The following is a 17,614-nucleotide window of genomic DNA, read 5'->3' as shown; positions in this document are numbered from 1 at the left end:
TAAATAATTTTTAAAGGGTTTAGCAGTTCTAAGTAGGATAGATATGCTTGGAATGCATAAGAACTTTCTATGGGTAATGTTAACTGGAAAATGCTTCTCCGTTAGGAAAGATGATGGACAAAAGAGTAATCGAAATGCTTGCTTTTTGTCATTATTGTTCTGGTTGAGAGCTGGGGTGTCCCCCAGAAGGTTCTTATGCCTGCTGAGAGGTGATTGGATCACGGGGTACAATCCTCTGCAGTGGGTGAGTCCACTGATGAATCCATGGCTGAATGTCAGGAGGTTGGGCCCATATGGAGGCAGGTCACTGGAGTGTGACCTGGAAGTGTTTATCTCCATTTCCTGTCCCTGACTGCTGTGACATGAGCAGGCTTATTCTGCACAGACTTTCTACCATGCTGCTTCTGCCTTGCAGTCAGCTGACTGTGGGCTGAAAACATGAGCCAAAATAAACCTCTCCTTTAAATTGTGACCAGTGGGTATTGTGTCCCATTGGCAAGAGAGTGACTAAGATAGCTGCTAACAGAGAAATATTTTTAAATGCTGGTTACATGGGGACTCCTCCTCACCTGAGTCACCCAGCTGTGAGATGCCATTCATGTGCATCTTTGTCAGTGCTGAGAAAGAACTGCATCGTAGAAAAAGCAAGCAGTAATCCTACCTGTACTGTGCTAGGAACCCATACAGAAGATCTCTTATAGCCACACTAATCTGTAGACAACTTGTTTCCCAAGAACAGGTAGAGGGTTCTCACCCAATTTATTCTGTGAGAAGATCACAAAGTTTTAGAACTTTTCTATATTCACACTTACACATTGTTGAGTAGTACTGATAATATTTGCAGAATGAGTGCTTATGGACGATGCGATTAAGAGGGCTTTCTTTTGAGGATACATAAAGACCAAAGCTAGACCAGCATCTTGGAAGTCTTTTGTTGGGAGCTGGAACCCTAGCCCTTGCTGACCAGAATTCTCCTTGTAGATGGCATCCCTTCAACACTGACAAGTGCCAAGTCTGTGTTCAGCACAAAGGCCTTGGTCAAGATGCAGCTGCTGAAGGATGTTGTGGGAAATGACACTTACAGAATAAACAATAAATACGACAATATGCACCCCCCTCTTCCTGTGGAGGAAGTCATTCAGAGGTCAGAGTTTATCATCGGAGAGGAGGTGGCATATGACGTCCTGGATAACAACTGTGAGCATTTTGTGACTTTGCTTCGCTATGGAGAAGGAGTCTCGGAACAGGTGAGTTTGCTTTAGGGGACGCAGAAGTCCCATACCTTTAGGATACCATAACTGCCAGCTATAGCGAGGTTCCCTACAGTCAAACAAAATGAAAGTAACATGAAAATATGAAAAACTGAAGGAGAGAGAAGAAAATTGATTTGTTCAAGGTTGTGCAGCAAGTGACTGACCATTGTGGATATAATTAATTTGGGGCTAGGCATTCACATTGGGGATTTGAAGTAGAACCAAGGCACAGCTTTCTGGCAGTTTTATTGCCTTTTGTTCTTTAAAATTCCCCTCTTACCCTGCCACACAGCAAACTCAAACCAATAACCGCAGGTACCAAAGAGAATAAGCCAAAAAGGATGTTGACTTTTTTCAGTGGGGGTCCATTTACCAGTAACATGGATTGTCAACCTGAGATTCTTTTCTAGTAGTGGGCAGAGGCCAAATGATGGTGCATCCTGGTGGGTGTGTACATATTTTATGTTTTCTTGCAATGAAATATTTTCAATGCAGCATAGCATTTTTAAGTAGATCCTTTGATTAATTGTGCTCTTGGGTGACTTTGAATGGATTAGTTGACTTTATAGTACATCACAAATGTGACTGCTTCCACCAGCATTTTGCAGTAGACCAGATTCTCAACTAACTGCATGTTTACTTCACTTGCCCTGACGCTACCTGTTGTCCCACCAATCTGATTCCATCACTGATGCTGTAAGCTGCAGATTTATCAAGGTGATGGAGCAGAATGAATACATAAAACTACTATCAGAGGAAATGCTCTTCACCCAAAATACATAGATGTTAATTTTTTAAATTAAAATATCAAAAGTAATTTCATAGCTAATAAATTTGATGGATCTGTTAACCTTTAAAAACACTTTTTGAAAGATTAAAACTTAGGAGAATAACACCATAAAATTTTTAATAACATTTTGAAAACCCAAATCTATTCAAGACTTCCAGAACTTTCAAAATGTGGATCTGGTATATAAACTTTTTGTCTCAGCAGTGAGGTTCAGCACCTCTCAAAAAATGCTTGGGGAAGTAGGAGCTAATACATAGTGAAAGAAAGGATACATTTGGCGTTATCATTAGGAAATAACTGGAAATTCATTGTCACTAAGAAACACATTAACTTCATGAATGCTTTATTCATACATAACAATAATTGCTTCTGAGCTAAAACATAGAGGCTACACACAAATTCCTCCTAACCTTTGCATTGGAAACTAGTGATACAGCCAGGAAGTAGGCACCATCCCGTTTCTTTTCTAATGGTAAAGGATTTCACTGCACCTAGCTGTGGTTTATTATTTATTTATTTATTTATTTATAAGGATCATTAAAATGGAGCAGTATTGGTCAAAGGTATAAACTTCAGTTATGTGAGATAATTCACTTTGGAGCTCTAGCATGTTAACTGTGGCAGGTACTTTAAATTTTGCTATAGGAATACATGTTAGGTGAAGTGTTCATAACACAGAAGGGGAAAAAAGAAAGCCCAGTGAACAAAACAAAATTACTACAAAAAAACTAACAAGGGTGGTGGGAGGAAACTTTTGGAGGTGATGAGTAAGTGTTGCACATTTGTTGTGACCAGGCTCGTATGCCTATCTCCAAACACACCAAGTTGCACGTATTAAAAGTCTGTTGCCTTTTGCATGCTAATCACACTTCCATCAAGTAATGATTTGCCCAATAAAAGTGGGTTAAAGTGATCTTCTTGCTTTGACTCTAACTTGCTACTCATCACCTTTCATCTTATCAACCCAGACTCCAGATCCATGAAAACATAGTCATGGTAGAACTTGCACCAACACAAGGTAGAACTTGTCTCCAGCCACTTCTCGTGATGATAGAAATGACCATGTCGCGACAGCCCCAAGAACCTACCTAAGCTCTAGATTTTGTTGACACGAGCTGCTACGTCTTCACTACTTCCCTGCAGAGTCACCTTGGGCACACTCTGTTTCTGTTTTCTACTCTGTACACTGAGGTTGTTTTAAAGGTTACAGAAGACATTTCAGGTCTCCATCATATTATATTATAATTTCTTCATCTTCACATGCAGCCTGCCTACAATGGATTTTCTGTTTTCTACTCTGTACACTGAGGTTGTTTTAAAGGTTACAGAAGACATTTCAGGTCTCCTTCATCATATTGCATTATAATTTCTTCATCTTCACATGCAGCCTGCCTACAATGGATTTTTTTTTTCAATTACAGTATTTTAGGAATTTTATTAACCTTTGTTAGACTCAATAAAAACAAAAAGAAACGACAGAGCCAGGGTTATGTATCAGTAAACTAATGTATTACTGCTAATTAATAGCTAGTATTGGAGTCATTCGTTTTTGGGTTCCCTTAAGGCTTTGGGAAATTAGGCTTGGAAATTTTTTTCTGGAGAAAAGGGTATGTATGGCTCCAATTTAAAAAGTTATAAATGCATAGAAATGATTAGAAGGAAAGACCTGGTTCCCTCTTTTCATCCTTTAGTGATTTTCTGTATTTTTAGGCGTTAAATGACAACTTTCAAAGCAAGTTTTAGGGTCACAGCACAATTGGGCAGATAATACAAAGTTTTCTTCCCTCCACGTAACACATAAAATCCTCTGACACCTAATGTAACATCAGTGTGCACTATGTCTTTTGTTTTCTCTCATTGAGTTTACTGGTGCTTTTTAGGTGCACCGTGCCATTACAGTCATCCCTGGGATCTCACACCTTCACACAACAGGCCTCAGTTCTGATTTTTCCCATGCCCCTGCCCTACCTTCACCCCCTCCACCCTCCCCTGTTAGTGTGCTCTGTGTCTTAAAACCGATGAACCAACTCTGACAAATCATCATAAAATCCATGCTTTTGTATTATGATGACTGTGTGTTGCACATTCCGTGAGTTTGGACAAATTCAAAATGGCATATACTCACCATCATAGTCTCTGTGCACCAAAATTTTATGCTCTCCCTATTCATCCTTTCCTTACTCCATAAGCTGGCAGCCATGAAGGTTTTGGGGGTGTTGTTTTTGTTTTGATTTTTTTTTTTTAATTTTTTAGCCTTTTCTACAATGTCATGCAATCGAAACCAGAAAGTATGAGGCTTTTTGGATGCTGTAACATCATGCCTTCCCACAGGTAACAAATGAGAGTTCTTGCTGGTCCACATGCTAGCCAGCACTTGATGTTGCCGGTATTTGGGATATAAGCTATTTCCATTGGCATATTGGGATATCTTGTTGTTTTAGTTTGCAGTTACCTAGTCACATGTGGTACTGGGCTTCTTTTTATATATGCTTATTTGTCCTCTGTATATCATCTTTTTTCTATTAATTTTATTGGTCCATTTTAGGTATATAATCTGCTGACATTTGTCATTGGGAATATGTACCTTTGCAGAATATATCTCAGTTATTTTTCCCCATTCTCCTGCCCTCCCTTCAATCCCTCCGCTGCTCTCTATCCATGAAGACTTTGTTTCCCCTTTTTTCTTTTCTCATATCATCTTTAGTGATCTTGTGTCTTGATATTTTTTGCCTTTTTTCTATTGCAGTTTTCATTTTCCTGTTGAATTTTTTAGAGTTCTTTGTATCTTGTGGATAACAGCACCTTATCAGATTTGTCTTTCACAAATGTTTTCTCCCAGTTTGTGGCTTATCTTTTCTTCTGCACTTTTCAAAATGCATAAAAACAATATTTTCTTACTGTTAGAGTACAAACAAGTTATTAAAATGTGTCTAGGTTTGTATGAGATGGTAACAACTTTGAATTTGCCTGAACAAGCCAGCACACAAATATGCCCTGTCTGTGCTTCTGTGCACCACAGCAGCCTTCAGCTCTCAGGGAAGAGGCTTTTGATAAACCCTGCAGGCATCTGTACACAGCCTCTCCAAATTCAGCTAGTATTTCACTGGGCATGACCAGAGCCTCAGAATGAAACCTTTATTGTGCTCTATAGACATAAAATCTTGCAAAAGTTAAAGAATGCACAGAGTCAGATTTGGGGGACTTTTGAATCTTAAGTAAGTCACCTAGTGAAAGCTCCTGTGTCTGCTGGCCCACCGAGAGCATCCTGGCGTGTCACAGTCCTACAGAACAGACGTCATTGCAGGGTCCTCAGAGGGATAGTCCTGGTTACATGGGCTTTTGTGATGTAGAATGAGACTTGAATGAAATGAATAGCTGGGGTTTGGGACAATGCCACACTCCTCCGGAATGGTGCCTGCTCTGCCATCTCAGGTGATTTGGGTGTGGGATCCAGTTGCTCATCCCCTCCTCCCAAGCCTCTTCTGTTTATGACATTTCTGTAGCATCCTGTTTTTCTAGAGGCTGAAAAATACCTCCTCAGTACACCTTACACCTAGCTAGGGCCATCAGACCCCCACCGTCCAGAAATTCCCCTGCTGGCCCGTGACACTTCTGGTTAAAGACATTTATCGAATTTCAAGTGTTTTGTTGCCTGCCCCATTGTTTTCCCTTATGGACCCACTTGTGGATTTCAGCATCTACCTGGAATTGTGCTAGGGTTGGGCTTGGTTTAGAATCCTGGTCCCTATGAATTATCAACCTCTCCCCCTCTTTGGAACTTTTGTTCAACATTCTGCAGCTCTGTACCTCCTTTTCTGTCCCCAATATGCTTTGTCCAAATCTCCATGCTGCCTTGAATTCTGATTCCCCCCTGGGGAATAATTTAGGTAGTGGATTAATTAAAATTAGTAAATCAAATAATCCCCAAAGTAAAATTATAAGCCAAAGTAGTCTTTGTCAGGGTCCGGTTGTTCAGTGGTGGCTGGAGCAGAGTCAGGCAGTCTCAGTGTAGACCTTTGCCCTGTGGACTGCAGGATAGCGTAAGGCAGTGGATCCATGCTCCAAATGCTCCTCCCTTGTGTCTGTTTCCCGGCCCTGATTTTTTCCTGTCTTTACCCGCCAGGCCAGGCAAGCAGCAGTTGGGGAGGCAGCACTGCACTGCAGTCATGTGGTGTGGCAGGCTCAGGGTGGAAGTCCGTGCCATAGACCGGGGACAGGCTCAGATGTGAAGGGGGTCAGGGGCCCGCTGTCGGACTGGTCCCCAGTCCCTTGAGGAAAATGTTTCGCTGTATTTGGAAACCCTGATCCTCGAATCCCAGAGAAGCAATGTTGTTTTCAGACTACCTGATGGTTCTGGAATGTCTGAATGTGACCTTTGGGTCATAAAACTGCACTCAAACCCGTGTGGCAGAAGGCATATCAGTGGAGTGCCGTGAAAACCATGAATATTGTGGTGATTAATCCGCTTAAAGCTATAGCTCTCTGAACTCCTTTATGGACAAATGAGCTTGAGAGTGGTTTATTTTATGTTATCTATATGAGAAATTAATTTGACATGATAGTTAACATCAGTATTGACTTTTTGTGAAGTTTGTTCATCAGAATGGCAATCATGTCTACCAAATAAGAGCTTATGGGTATTTAGCCCAGATTTAGTAAAACACACACACACACACACACACACACACACACTCAAAAACACACACTCAAACACATTCAATGATCAGTTTGGTACAGACCCAGCCAAAGTGCACTTTCAGGAGCTGGGGGACACACAGAGGAACAGGATGGGTTTCAGAGGACTCAGCTTATCTCTGCCCATCTTGGCGGTACATCCTCCTGCAAATCCCTTCTAACTTTCAAGTGCTGCAAAGCAGGAGTCCTGATACCTCTCCCTCTGATGTCCTGTGATGATTCATGATGGCATAGCTATCAGGATCTTCAAACATATGAGGAATACAAGCTGATGTGTATTTATCTGCACCTTGCATATAATTATAGACATTATCATCTAATTTCTTCAACTCCATACACAATGTTGATTTGGCATTGAACCTGAAATAGTAACTATATTAAGACAAGTCTTCCGATTAGGAAACAAAATAGCACTACATTTCGCACACTGAGATGTTTTAAGAATAAGGTGTGGGTTTTGCTTCTTGTTTCCTTTTAGGCCAACCGAGTAGTAAGTACTATTGGACTGGTGACAGCTGTTGTTAGTGCCTTCTCCTTTCTGGGCTTGTTTCCAAAAAGACAAAGAACAAACTACTGTTAACAATTTATCGAAGAGATATTGGAACTGAAGAAATTTGTGAAGAGAAAAAAAAAACCCTGAAGTGAATACTTATTTTCAATGCATCATTATTGTTCCACTTTCTGATGATGGATGGCATGATCTTTAATAAATTGATTACTGATATTATCATTGAGCCAAGGAAATTTTTTCCTTATTTATATAGATTTGCTGCGGCAGCTTGAATTAAAAAAAAAAAAAAAAAAAGCAGTAGCCTTTTCAGCGAACCAGCAGAGGATCTTAACAAAATCACATCACATTTTATCTTCTACTATAAATATTGTTTTCCTCCTCCCTAAGGGTGGTTATTTTGCCAAAGGAGTGGAGAATCATTTATACACGGTTTTGAAAGAAATGTTAAGAGCTCTGAATTGTTAGAATTGACACCTATGTTCACATTCCTTTTCTTGTCGAAAAAGAAACTGAAATAGTGTTTGGTGCGACAGCTGGAAGGACTCTGTTACAAACCATGGGAGGGGTACACCATCTTCCTGCACCTGCGTGGATGTGGGATGGCAGGGAGGGAAAGAGGGATTTTGCGCACTAAAGGTGCGGATCCAGTGATTTCCCTGGATCTATTTGCTTGTCAAGAGTAGATCAGAGACCATGAATGACCTGGGCTGTTATTTCTACAGAGTTCTGTTTTTCCCTTTAGATTTTGAAGTATTTCTGGGTTTGACCTTTTAACCTCAGCAAGAGATCATTAAATATTGGTTGAAATGTCATATTTAGAAAACTATATCCCACCCCACCTTTTTATTAGCCTTTTTATGCTAAGTCAAGGAGCATCATACTTTTATACTTTCATTCTACTGATTGTGTGTTAAAAGAAATGATTTTCTTAGTACTATTCCAGGGGAATTCTTGGTGGAAGCAGGTAAGGAAAAGTGGGCCCAGTTGTCTTTGCACCGAGATTGTACGGGACATCGTGTTCCCACGAACCACACTCCTGGTCAGTGGCACCCTTCTTGTTCCACTGCTAAAAGCGTGGTGTAAAATAAAGGAAACATTCCAGTAAATCTGGGGGCAGAATGTGATGAGGGAACTAGAACGTGGTAGATAAAAGTAAAGAGAAGTTTCAGTGAAAATCTTAGACCTATCCAACTGGCTGAAATGTTACCCAAAGCCTGATTAGTCTACAAGCTACTTGCAGGAGTAAAGCATGATGTAACAGAAGGGGTTGTGTGCGACAGTCCCAGCGAACACAGACCCTTTCACTCTTCCCTCCTTCATGCTAAGCGACTTCACTTTCTTATGACACCAACTCTGGATCATCCCAAATCCTCTCTATTTTCACTGGTCTTCTAGGAAGATATGAATGTCTCCAACCAGGTGCCAAGATTCAAAATGACCCTTTTGCTTTTATTCCAAATTCAGACCCTCACTGGACCTTTATACCCAGTTCCCAAGTAATAGTTAATCAAAGAGCCATTGCCTAGAACTGTCAAATTAGGGGAAAACCAACTGCAATGTAACGTATTAACTTTCTCCATGTGTGCTTTTTTCTTCTTCCTCCTCCTCTCCCTCCTCCTCCCCCCTCATCCTCCTCCTAGTACTGGGGATAGAATTCAAGACCTTGCACTTGTGACACAGGTGTGGCTCCACTGAGCTCATGTGGTGCTTTTTTAAAGAAAGTTTTACTATTAATACATATTAATTGGTGCACTTGCTTTTCAATAAAGGACGTCTACAGAGAGCAAATCTTAATCCTAAGCAAAGGACCTGGTCATGGCCAATTTACCACTGGTGAACAGGAGACTAGGTAGGATTGGAACCTGAGGGCCTCAACCATTAAGAGAATTCTCTATGCTTCCACTCCAAAAGACAGTCACGGGGGTGCAGGATTATGTCACAAGTGCACAAACCATAATCTGTTAAAAATCTGTTAAATTACAAAAATTATTAAGAAAACCCAGTAGATAATTTTAAATGTTCACCAGGAATAAGTTTCCTCTTAAGTTCACAGTGAGGAAGGTAAGTAGATTAAAGGTAACAGTGTACAGAATATATTTGTAAAAGGACCACCCTTTCTATGGTCTTTAAAATGTACCTAAAGGCCAGGGATTTAGCTCAGTGATTGTACCGCCTGCTTCACAAGTGCAAGGACCCAAGTTTGACCCCCAGTACCAAAAATAAAATGAAATAAAATGTACCTAAGATGATTTTGATACTTAAAAAATGAGATCAGACACAAAATTTTCAAGTAGCCTGAAATTGTCATGCTGTAGATACAAGCATAGGTCCCTCTCCTAGCATTTTTAAAAACAAGATAAACTATATTCAGTTCTGGCCAATTTTTAGAGTTAGAAGGTTTTCGTATATCAATAATAAAAAGTAAGTTTAAAGAGCCACAGTTTTTAAAGTGAAAAGCACATTTTAAATTTATTTCATTATTTATTTCATTTGTGAATTACTCTGGATTTTCTGCTCACTGGACCCAAAACAATGTGCTCTGGGAGATGCTATCCTTTGGTGTAGTTTGCATAGATATTAGCCACGCCCATGCCAGGATGATCTGCGACTAACACAAACTCTCTTTGTCCACTTCCATGCAACTCTGGCTCACAATGTAGGTAGGATTCAATTTTCTAAAGTAAACATTAACTCTTAACTTCTAGAACCCTATGACAGCAGGGAAAAGGAGAAATTTAATGACCTTAAAAAAGATATGTACATAAATGTCCTCAAACACATGGAAAATTTAAGGAAATTTGTGACTTTTAATATATTGATCAAATGTTCAAAGACCAAGTGTTTCCTTGATTTTCCTTTCTTCTATGATGTTCACATTTCTAATTTTATCACCTTAGGAGCTATGCATTTTACACAATACAAGGTTTATTAAAAATGATGATCCAAGAGATGCACATTTTCTTTTGATAGTAAAAGAGTCAAAATAGATAAATTCAACGTCCTTTGCTGCAAGATTCACTACACCAAGAAATGAGTTTTTGGATGCTCAGAGGGAGAAAGATAAGAGTACGCTAGCCTCACCTCTCCACAAGGCCCTAATTTGGAGGAAAAAAGATGATGCTGGGAAACATGTGCAACAACGATCCTGATTACAGTCTCGTCCAGAAATGCTGCTCTGTGGCTTGGCCTCCCAATTTGAGTTTTTCCTTGGGGACCTGTTCAGGGCTTTCATAGCCTTTGTTGACATAGAATCCATCCCCTGAATAAATCGTCCTGCTTTCACCTGAATAAATCGTCTTGTTTGTGGGAGGCCAGGTAGCATCATCTGCCAATTTTTTCTGCCATTTCCTATATGGACTTTTTGAGTAGAATCCAAATTCTTTCTTGATCACAAGCCAGAGCTGTCGGTTTTGAAGGATGCCATCCTGGAAAATCAGATAGGAAAACAGTCAAGCTCTTCTGCAGGTCCTCCTGCAGCCAGGTGGCTCAGCGACTTGTGCCCCCCAGGTTCCATACTCCTCCCTCATGTCCCCTAATTCTTCCCTCAAGAAGCTTCGGGCTGTGTCTGCTCACAAAAATCCACCCAAAGCTCACAGCTTTTCATCTCTACAGATTTCCTAGTTGAATGTTGACTAGTAATTTACTTAGAATTCTTTTCTGCCAGACTGAAATAATAACAATAATGTACTCAATAAAAAGAAAAGGAAAAAAATTCAAGCCTATTATTCCAGCTACTTGCCACCTGCCACATATAGGATATCAAATAAATGCTTCTTAAATGAATGGATGGATTCTAGCAAGTAAATGGGTCTTGTTTTCAATTTTTGAATCTCCCTTTCTTCATGTTCATATGCTTATGTAATTCTTACACATTTATAACAATAGACTCTGTCCAATTTTTTGTTCCACTTTTGTATATACTAGACTTTCTGTCATATACAGTTTTTACATACCAATGATATTTTTCAAAATTTTACTGCGGCGAGAACACAGCTACAGTCTCCTTGGTTAATCATGTTAAAGACTGAGTAGCATTTTTTAAAGTCGCTGTACATTTCAATACAAGGCTTACACTGAGTATTTTACTTTGCCATCATTGATAATACTAAGATGAATATCCTCCTATCCGTAGGGTATTTTTTTTCCTGTTTCCTTTGGGTTAACCCTTTAAATACCATCTCAAAATGGAATTTGAATTCCATTTTGAATCCTGAATCAAACAATATGATACATTTTGTGCACGTTGTATGTGAGTCTTTAGATCTACGTGCTAAAATTTGATTGATCTCTTTTCCCTATGGAGTTACTTATATGAGTTATTTATTTATTTATTTACTTACTTACTTTTTTCTTCTAAAAGGAGCTCCTCAGCCTTTCGCTGAGTGAGAGAAATCATTGAGTAGAGCAGTGGTGTGCAGCAGACTTGAGATAGGAATTGGGGCATGGGCAGCAGTTTCCCTTCTCTAACTGGGGAGGCTCCCGAAGACTGCTTGGCACCCTGAAATGTCTATCGAATTCTCTAGCTGCAAAGTCACCTGGTCCCATCTCTCTAGAGCACTGAGCCCATTACAGAAGCACAGCACAATGCCTTCATGGAAACCCAAAGGAGACCAAATCTGACATTTTGCTCTCCCTGCAGAAGATACCAGAAACATTTTAAGCAGGATTCAAAACATTTTTAATCCATCTCCAGGTAATTTTCCCCAAACAGAACATGTAGTTTTTTAAAACCTTTAATAAATAACATTTGAGGGAAATCGAAATATTTGCTCTAAAAAGTGAGCCTCTGTTGGAGTGAGAATTTTTATTAGTTTATCTCCCTAGAAAATAAACAAGATCCATGCAGAAAGTGCTTACCTCTACAAAGAAGGCCACACAGAAGTGAACAAGGGCCACCACCAAAATTGAAGCTCTCCATGACCTTATAGTCGGGATAAACTGTTGAGGAAGAAATACCACTATTACACTTTGCATATCTTCCACTTCGAAACAAGCACATATTAATTATCTTATTTAATTTGTAATAATATTTGTAATAATTCTCTGAGTCTGGAGTGTGGGCCTTACTTTGCTGCTTAAAGATGAGAAAAGTAAAGATCAGTGCCCTGCCCAGGGACTGAGTCAAAGCCAATAAAGAAATGGCAGAGCCAGAAGCTGGATGAGAATGGATCTCATGGGCTGTGCTCCCTCCACGACCTGACAGTGTTCATGGAGATCATGGGGTCAGGAAGGCCACAGGAGGCAGAGGACACTTGTGCATCTCCATTCATTCCATCCTTTATGCATAGGGGAGGTTTAAGATCAAGCCCTTCATCCACTGATTCCATTGCATCTAATTCTCCCAAAATAATCAACTTGGAATTCTTTTTCTTTTTTATTTTCCAGAAAAAATGGCAGGCATATGGGTAAACTCCAAAGGGGAAAGAAGTACACGTGCATTTTCTCTGATGATTGGCATATATGTTTTGAACAAATATCTCTGGTCCTCAAACTGATAGCTTTATGAAAGTCTAACTTCCTCTTCAAAGATTAAAGAGTAAGTGCACATCAATCACTGAATACTCCCTTATTTTAAAAGTGTAGGAGACACAGTTTTCCACGGCTGCATTCATACTGGAAGGGCAGTCACTGCACCCATCTCTGACCTCACAGAGCAGGAGTTGTACGGAGGACCACTAAAAGTCTCACCTGCCCTGAGATCCATAATCACAGAGTCAGGCTCTCCTGCAACTTTTGGCTTGGAAGGTGCTGAGCTGGCATTGCTGACTTTCACACCGGTCTCCTCTCTTAGTTTCTGAACTACTGTACTCATGTTTGTAACCCAGGCACCAAGTATGCTGTGAAGCTCCATAATGTTTGGCGAATGAATGGAGATTTGAACTTCCATTTCGGAGCTGCTTACTCACTGCCCTCACGTAGAGCCTTCCTGTCATCACTTAATTGACCCATCTAAAATGCCTTTCTAAAACACCTGCCATGACTTCCTGCAGCCCCCCAGATCAAAGTCCAAACTTCTGGCTGCCTTGGTCCATCCATGCCTTCCTTTCCTCTTCCTTGTTCATCCTCATACTCCATAGCCTACTGCCTCAACATTAGCAACTCTTTTAGCCCCTCAGTGAAGCAAGCCTTGCTTTTGATTTTTATTCCTGCCACCTACATTCTTTACATTGCAAGGACAAAGAGGTTCTCTTGGCCCCTCCATGCTTGTGCTGAGGTTGTCTCTTGGTCTGGGGCAGCCTCACCTCTTATGCAGCAAAATCCAGGCCATGCTTTTGGACCCCAAACAAGGTGCGTACCCTCCCTGAAGTCCCCATGCAGCCACAGTCCCTGGTGGCAACTCTTTCCCTTGTCCCTCCTACTTCTAGCTTTACACTGTCTTCAAGCATGGATGGCATCTGGAGGCCATACCTTGGTTTCACTTAGTACAACTCATCTTCACAACAGAAGTATGCTAGAAATTCAAGAGTGAACCCTTCCCAACCTTTTATATCTCTCACAATACTGAGTACAACAGTGGGTTCAATTACCTCTCTCTAAATTTGATTTTAACTGTATATCCCGGGTCAAGTGATATTCACTGACTTAAAACTCCATGTACCCTGACAAAAGTCTGACAAACCATGATAGGCCTATAAGTCTACTTTTTCTTTTTTCTACCGTTCCATTACTAAAGAGCTTTTACTATATGCTTTTAAAAGTTAGACTTCAAACAAAAGTTAGACTTGGAGAACTGTTGTATTCTTGCACTAACTCTACTGCATTAATATAACAGTATAAGGTATCCAAACACAGTATTTCAGGTGTCAACAGGATAAATGCATTTTGATAATGGTAGTAATAATATGAAGACATACATAAGGCTCAGGAATATTATTTGTTTCTCTGCTTAAGAGAAATATATGTAGTGGTCAGACATAATGCTAAGTGAAATAAATCAGACACAGAAGGTTTAAATATAGCATGGTTTCCTCTCATACCAAAGACTCAAAATAAAAGAACAATACAAAAGAGATGGCGAGAGACAGGAGGGTAGACTGTGGAGATAGGGAAGGGATCTGGGAAAGCTGGGAAAGAAGAGGGAGGCGGGAGAAGGAGGAAGAATGACCAAGATGCGACGTGCACTGCTAGTATAGGTCCCGATTTCCCAAGGTGCATGTGGTTATCACCTGTCTCAGACACGTGCTGATAAAAAACTAAAGGGCTAAAAAGTAAAACAAAATGCTCTTTAAAAATATTTAGTTGACAAATAAAGATTGAATATGTTCAAAGATATTTAGTGATCAGAGAGATTGTGGTAACAATCGGCTTGTGGATTATAATGGATAGTGAAGATGATCCAGGGTACATGGACTCAGACCAGAGGTGCAAATAAAGGGCACTTACCTCCATCCCTTGGTATATGTCTTGAAAATCAGAAAACAGAATGAAAATTGTCAGGCCCAAGGCAGATATCAGCAGAAACGAAAATATATCTGAAGAAATATCAAATATTATTTTTAGATGCTTAGAGAATGTTTCATATAATTTGGCACACATTGTAGAATCAATTATCTTTGTTGGATAAATATTGGATATAACTTCAGATGTTTTCATGTATCTTCATATGTTTCTCAATATGTTCTAAAGCTTATGAAATAAAGGTGATACCTTAAAATCTTTCCATATAGGGCTGACTGCAAAAGCCTGTTCATGACATGCATTGTAGTGACTTCCGTATAAAGTTACCTCACTGAGGATTCCAGGGACTGGGACATCCTGTGGTGACCATCTGACTGGTCACCAGAAAGACCTTAGTGCATTATTTCTACCTATCTAGCACTTGGTGCATGGATGGGGCAATCAGTCCTCCACATCTCGTTCCTTGTGGTCAGGAGAATGAAGTCCAAGGGTCCGTGATTGTCTCCCCGGGCTTTCTACAATCTCCTCCTTTCTAAACTGACCTCTGAATGCTCTTCTAGGTACAACAGAAAAGTTGCATACCCATGCCCACACACACAAAACCCACCACTCCCACAGCCACCCAGCTCTCCAGCCTCTGTACCCTCGCTCTCAAAATCCCCTGAATAGACTCTGTTTTTCCTCTCTTGGCACATTTCCATTTTTTTCCCACTCAACGAGCCCAGTCCAAATAATCATTTTGTTTCCAGAGACTCCCTAGTCCATCTTTACAAATTTTATGTGGTATATAGCATATTCACTTTGCATGATCCTCATTTATCTATCGACTGGGCTGTGACCCTTGAAAATGGCTTTGTATTTGGGTCTCAGGGATTCTGACTTGAAAGAAGTGAGACACTATTGTGTCCATTTGCCAGATCCCATCTTGGCAAAGTACCCTGGTGCGTTACTTTTGGGAGATAAACTTCCTAGGATGGACCGTGCCCAAATCACTGCTCTGGTGCCTCCCACGTTCTCCCACTCCATCAGCAGAGCATTTTATAAGTAGTGCCTCAGAGATATTTTTGGTAAGATTTTCACCTTCAGGCCAAAACACTGGAATTTAGGCATTGTGACTATGATGCAGATAATTCTTACAATTATTAGAAATATTAGTACTAATATTATAATTATTACTAATATTACAAATATTTAAAACTTCTCATTAAGTTATAAGGAAAACAATCAACAGCTAGATTTTTGTTCTGAGACTTTTTTGATCTCTTTTATTTTATCCAGTACTGATGATCTACCAGTGCTTTCTCTGTGCCAACTTTATTTCTGTACCAACCAGAAATCAAGGGCAACTGTTTCTCTGCAGCAGGCTCTAGTTTCTGAAGCCGCTAGAGTTTTGGTTCCACCCTTGGATACATGTGCCCTCCCTCAAAGTCCATCCATGCCTCACTCTGTGAACAGAGCTCGATGCCATGCCCATTAGGGGAATGGCCACGTGAGGCAGAGAGGAGAGAAATGGGAGCTGCAGATCCTAAAATAAAACAATATGACCCAGAGGGTCAAAAGAAAAATCCCAGAGGATGGCTGCGTGGTTTGTTTGTTGGTTGGTTGGTTGGTTGGTTGGTTTTTCGTTTACTTCATTATTTGAGGGTCTCAGGGACCCAGAAGCTGGGAAGAAGAGAATGACTCAAATGTGCATCCTGCTTAAGGACAACTGGCCGGATGGTTTGTTTACCCCTCTGTCCTTAGTCTGGGGACCTCTGAAGCTGGCTCTCTTCTGTGCACCAGTGTTGGCTGAAAGTGCAATGGAGCATTAAAGTGGATATTTCCCTGCCCTGGTTAGGTGCTACCAATAAGGAAACCGGAATTCAGTGAATTTGGAAACACAAGTCCTGTGCAAGCCAAACTCCTGTTTCTAAATAAGGAAAGGGTCAGTGACCATTCACACTTGCTTCCATGAAGAAATTAAATCTATATCTTTTCTATATTGTCATCATGAAGTTGAGCCTCTGCCAAAGGCTGACCGGGAGCTTCCCAGAAATTCTTCTTTCCATGTACCCTTGCTACATGGCCTGCTTCCCTGTTTGATAAATATTGGCTAAGTGGCTATACTTGCATTCTTATTGGTTGATATACTTCAACCTAAGTTGTATTCACCTCACAACTTTGCTCTATAAAACATTCTTGGAGAAGTGGCCTCCATGGCAACCCAGTTTCTGGAACTCTCCTGTCTCTCAGGAGCTATCTTTCCATAAATCTTTCCTACTCTTAATCTCCACTGTTCCTTGGAATTCACTCTTCTTTTTCAGTGGACGCAAGCTGAACACATCTGACACCTAGCAGGTTGGGAATTATATTTCACCTGTATCAGTATTGTGCTTTCAAATCCTTCTACAAAACAGCCATGCCAAAATGAAAACAGAATTTGAATAATACAATCACTGACACTGATCTGATACAAAAAGTGTGCATTTCTAACTTAAAAATAGGAGCCTACTTTTCTAAGTCTGTGACTTCTTTATAAAATTAGGGTTCAGAATGGATGCCATAAGTGTAAAAAAGGCAAAACCAACAATTTCAGAGGCTAGAGTGTCTAATCATCATAATAAAAATACATATTATTGGCTAGGTTTACATGAAAAATCCCTTGCAGCATACAAGAAACTTCTAAAACTCTGTTGAGTCAACAAGGAAATCAAGCATGTACTTGTGGGCTATTAAGAAAAATAGTAGGAAAGCAAAACAAAGTCCCTCTTTGTTAAGAACAAAGAATCATGATTCTGATAACTATTGCATTCCAGAGGAAATCATGTCATAATTAGAGATATGTGAAAACCATAAGAATGTAATAAAACTACAATTATTGGCCTTAGATGCTTTTCTAATTTTATAAGAATTAAAGAAACGGGCCAGGGATTTAGCTCAGTGGTTTGGTGGCCTGCCTTGCAAGCACAAGGACCCAAGTTCGATCCC

The 17,614-nt window shown here is 40.2% G+C and overlaps 2 protein-coding genes across 11 annotated transcripts in view; one reads left to right on the top strand and one right to left on the bottom strand.

Moving 5' to 3' along the window:
• Plaat1 (phospholipase A and acyltransferase 1) overlaps positions 1–17,614 on the top strand; it is a 32,131-nt gene that overhangs the window by 12,304 nt on the left and 2,213 nt on the right. For 5 of the 8 annotated variants that reach the window (XM_033762572.1, XM_010624082.2, XM_033762573.1 and 2 more), the window contains 2 exons: positions 982–1,247; positions 7,217–7,443. In XM_033762572.1, coding sequence (XP_033618463.1) covers positions 982–1,247; positions 7,217–7,318 — 368 coding nt within the window. In that variant the 3' untranslated portion in view covers positions 7,319–7,443. Of the gene's footprint in view, positions 1–981; positions 1,248–3,011; positions 3,322–4,296; positions 4,375–7,216; positions 7,444–17,614 lie in introns of those variants that run through there. The other 3 variants (XM_010624084.2, XM_010624086.2, XM_010624087.3) reach the window with 3 other exon arrangements.
• Atp13a5 (ATPase 13A5) overlaps positions 10,106–17,614 on the bottom strand; it is a 102,351-nt gene continuing 94,842 nt past the window's right edge. Inside the window, exons 28-30 of one of the 3 annotated variants that reach the window (XM_010624089.2) lie at positions 14,633–14,652; positions 12,107–12,187; positions 10,106–10,674 (exon numbers count right to left, since the gene is read on the bottom strand). In XM_010624089.2, the coding sequence (XP_010622391.1) occupies positions 10,399–10,674; positions 12,107–12,187; positions 14,633–14,652 (377 nt within the window). In that variant the 3' untranslated portion in view covers positions 10,106–10,398. Of the gene's footprint in view, positions 10,675–12,106; positions 12,188–14,632; positions 14,722–17,614 lie in introns of all 3 variants that reach the window. The other 2 variants (XM_033762569.1, XM_033762570.1) reach the window with 2 other exon arrangements.

Source organism: Fukomys damarensis, unplaced genomic scaffold (genome assembly GCF_012274545.1).
Source record: "Fukomys damarensis isolate Sample0158 unplaced genomic scaffold, DMR_v1.0_HiC HiC_scaffold_12, whole genome shotgun sequence".
Taxonomy (NCBI): domain Eukaryota; kingdom Metazoa; phylum Chordata; class Mammalia; order Rodentia; family Bathyergidae; genus Fukomys; species Fukomys damarensis.
The sequence above is the reverse complement of the archived record's forward strand: the minus strand, read 5'-3'. Positions and strand labels throughout refer to the sequence as shown.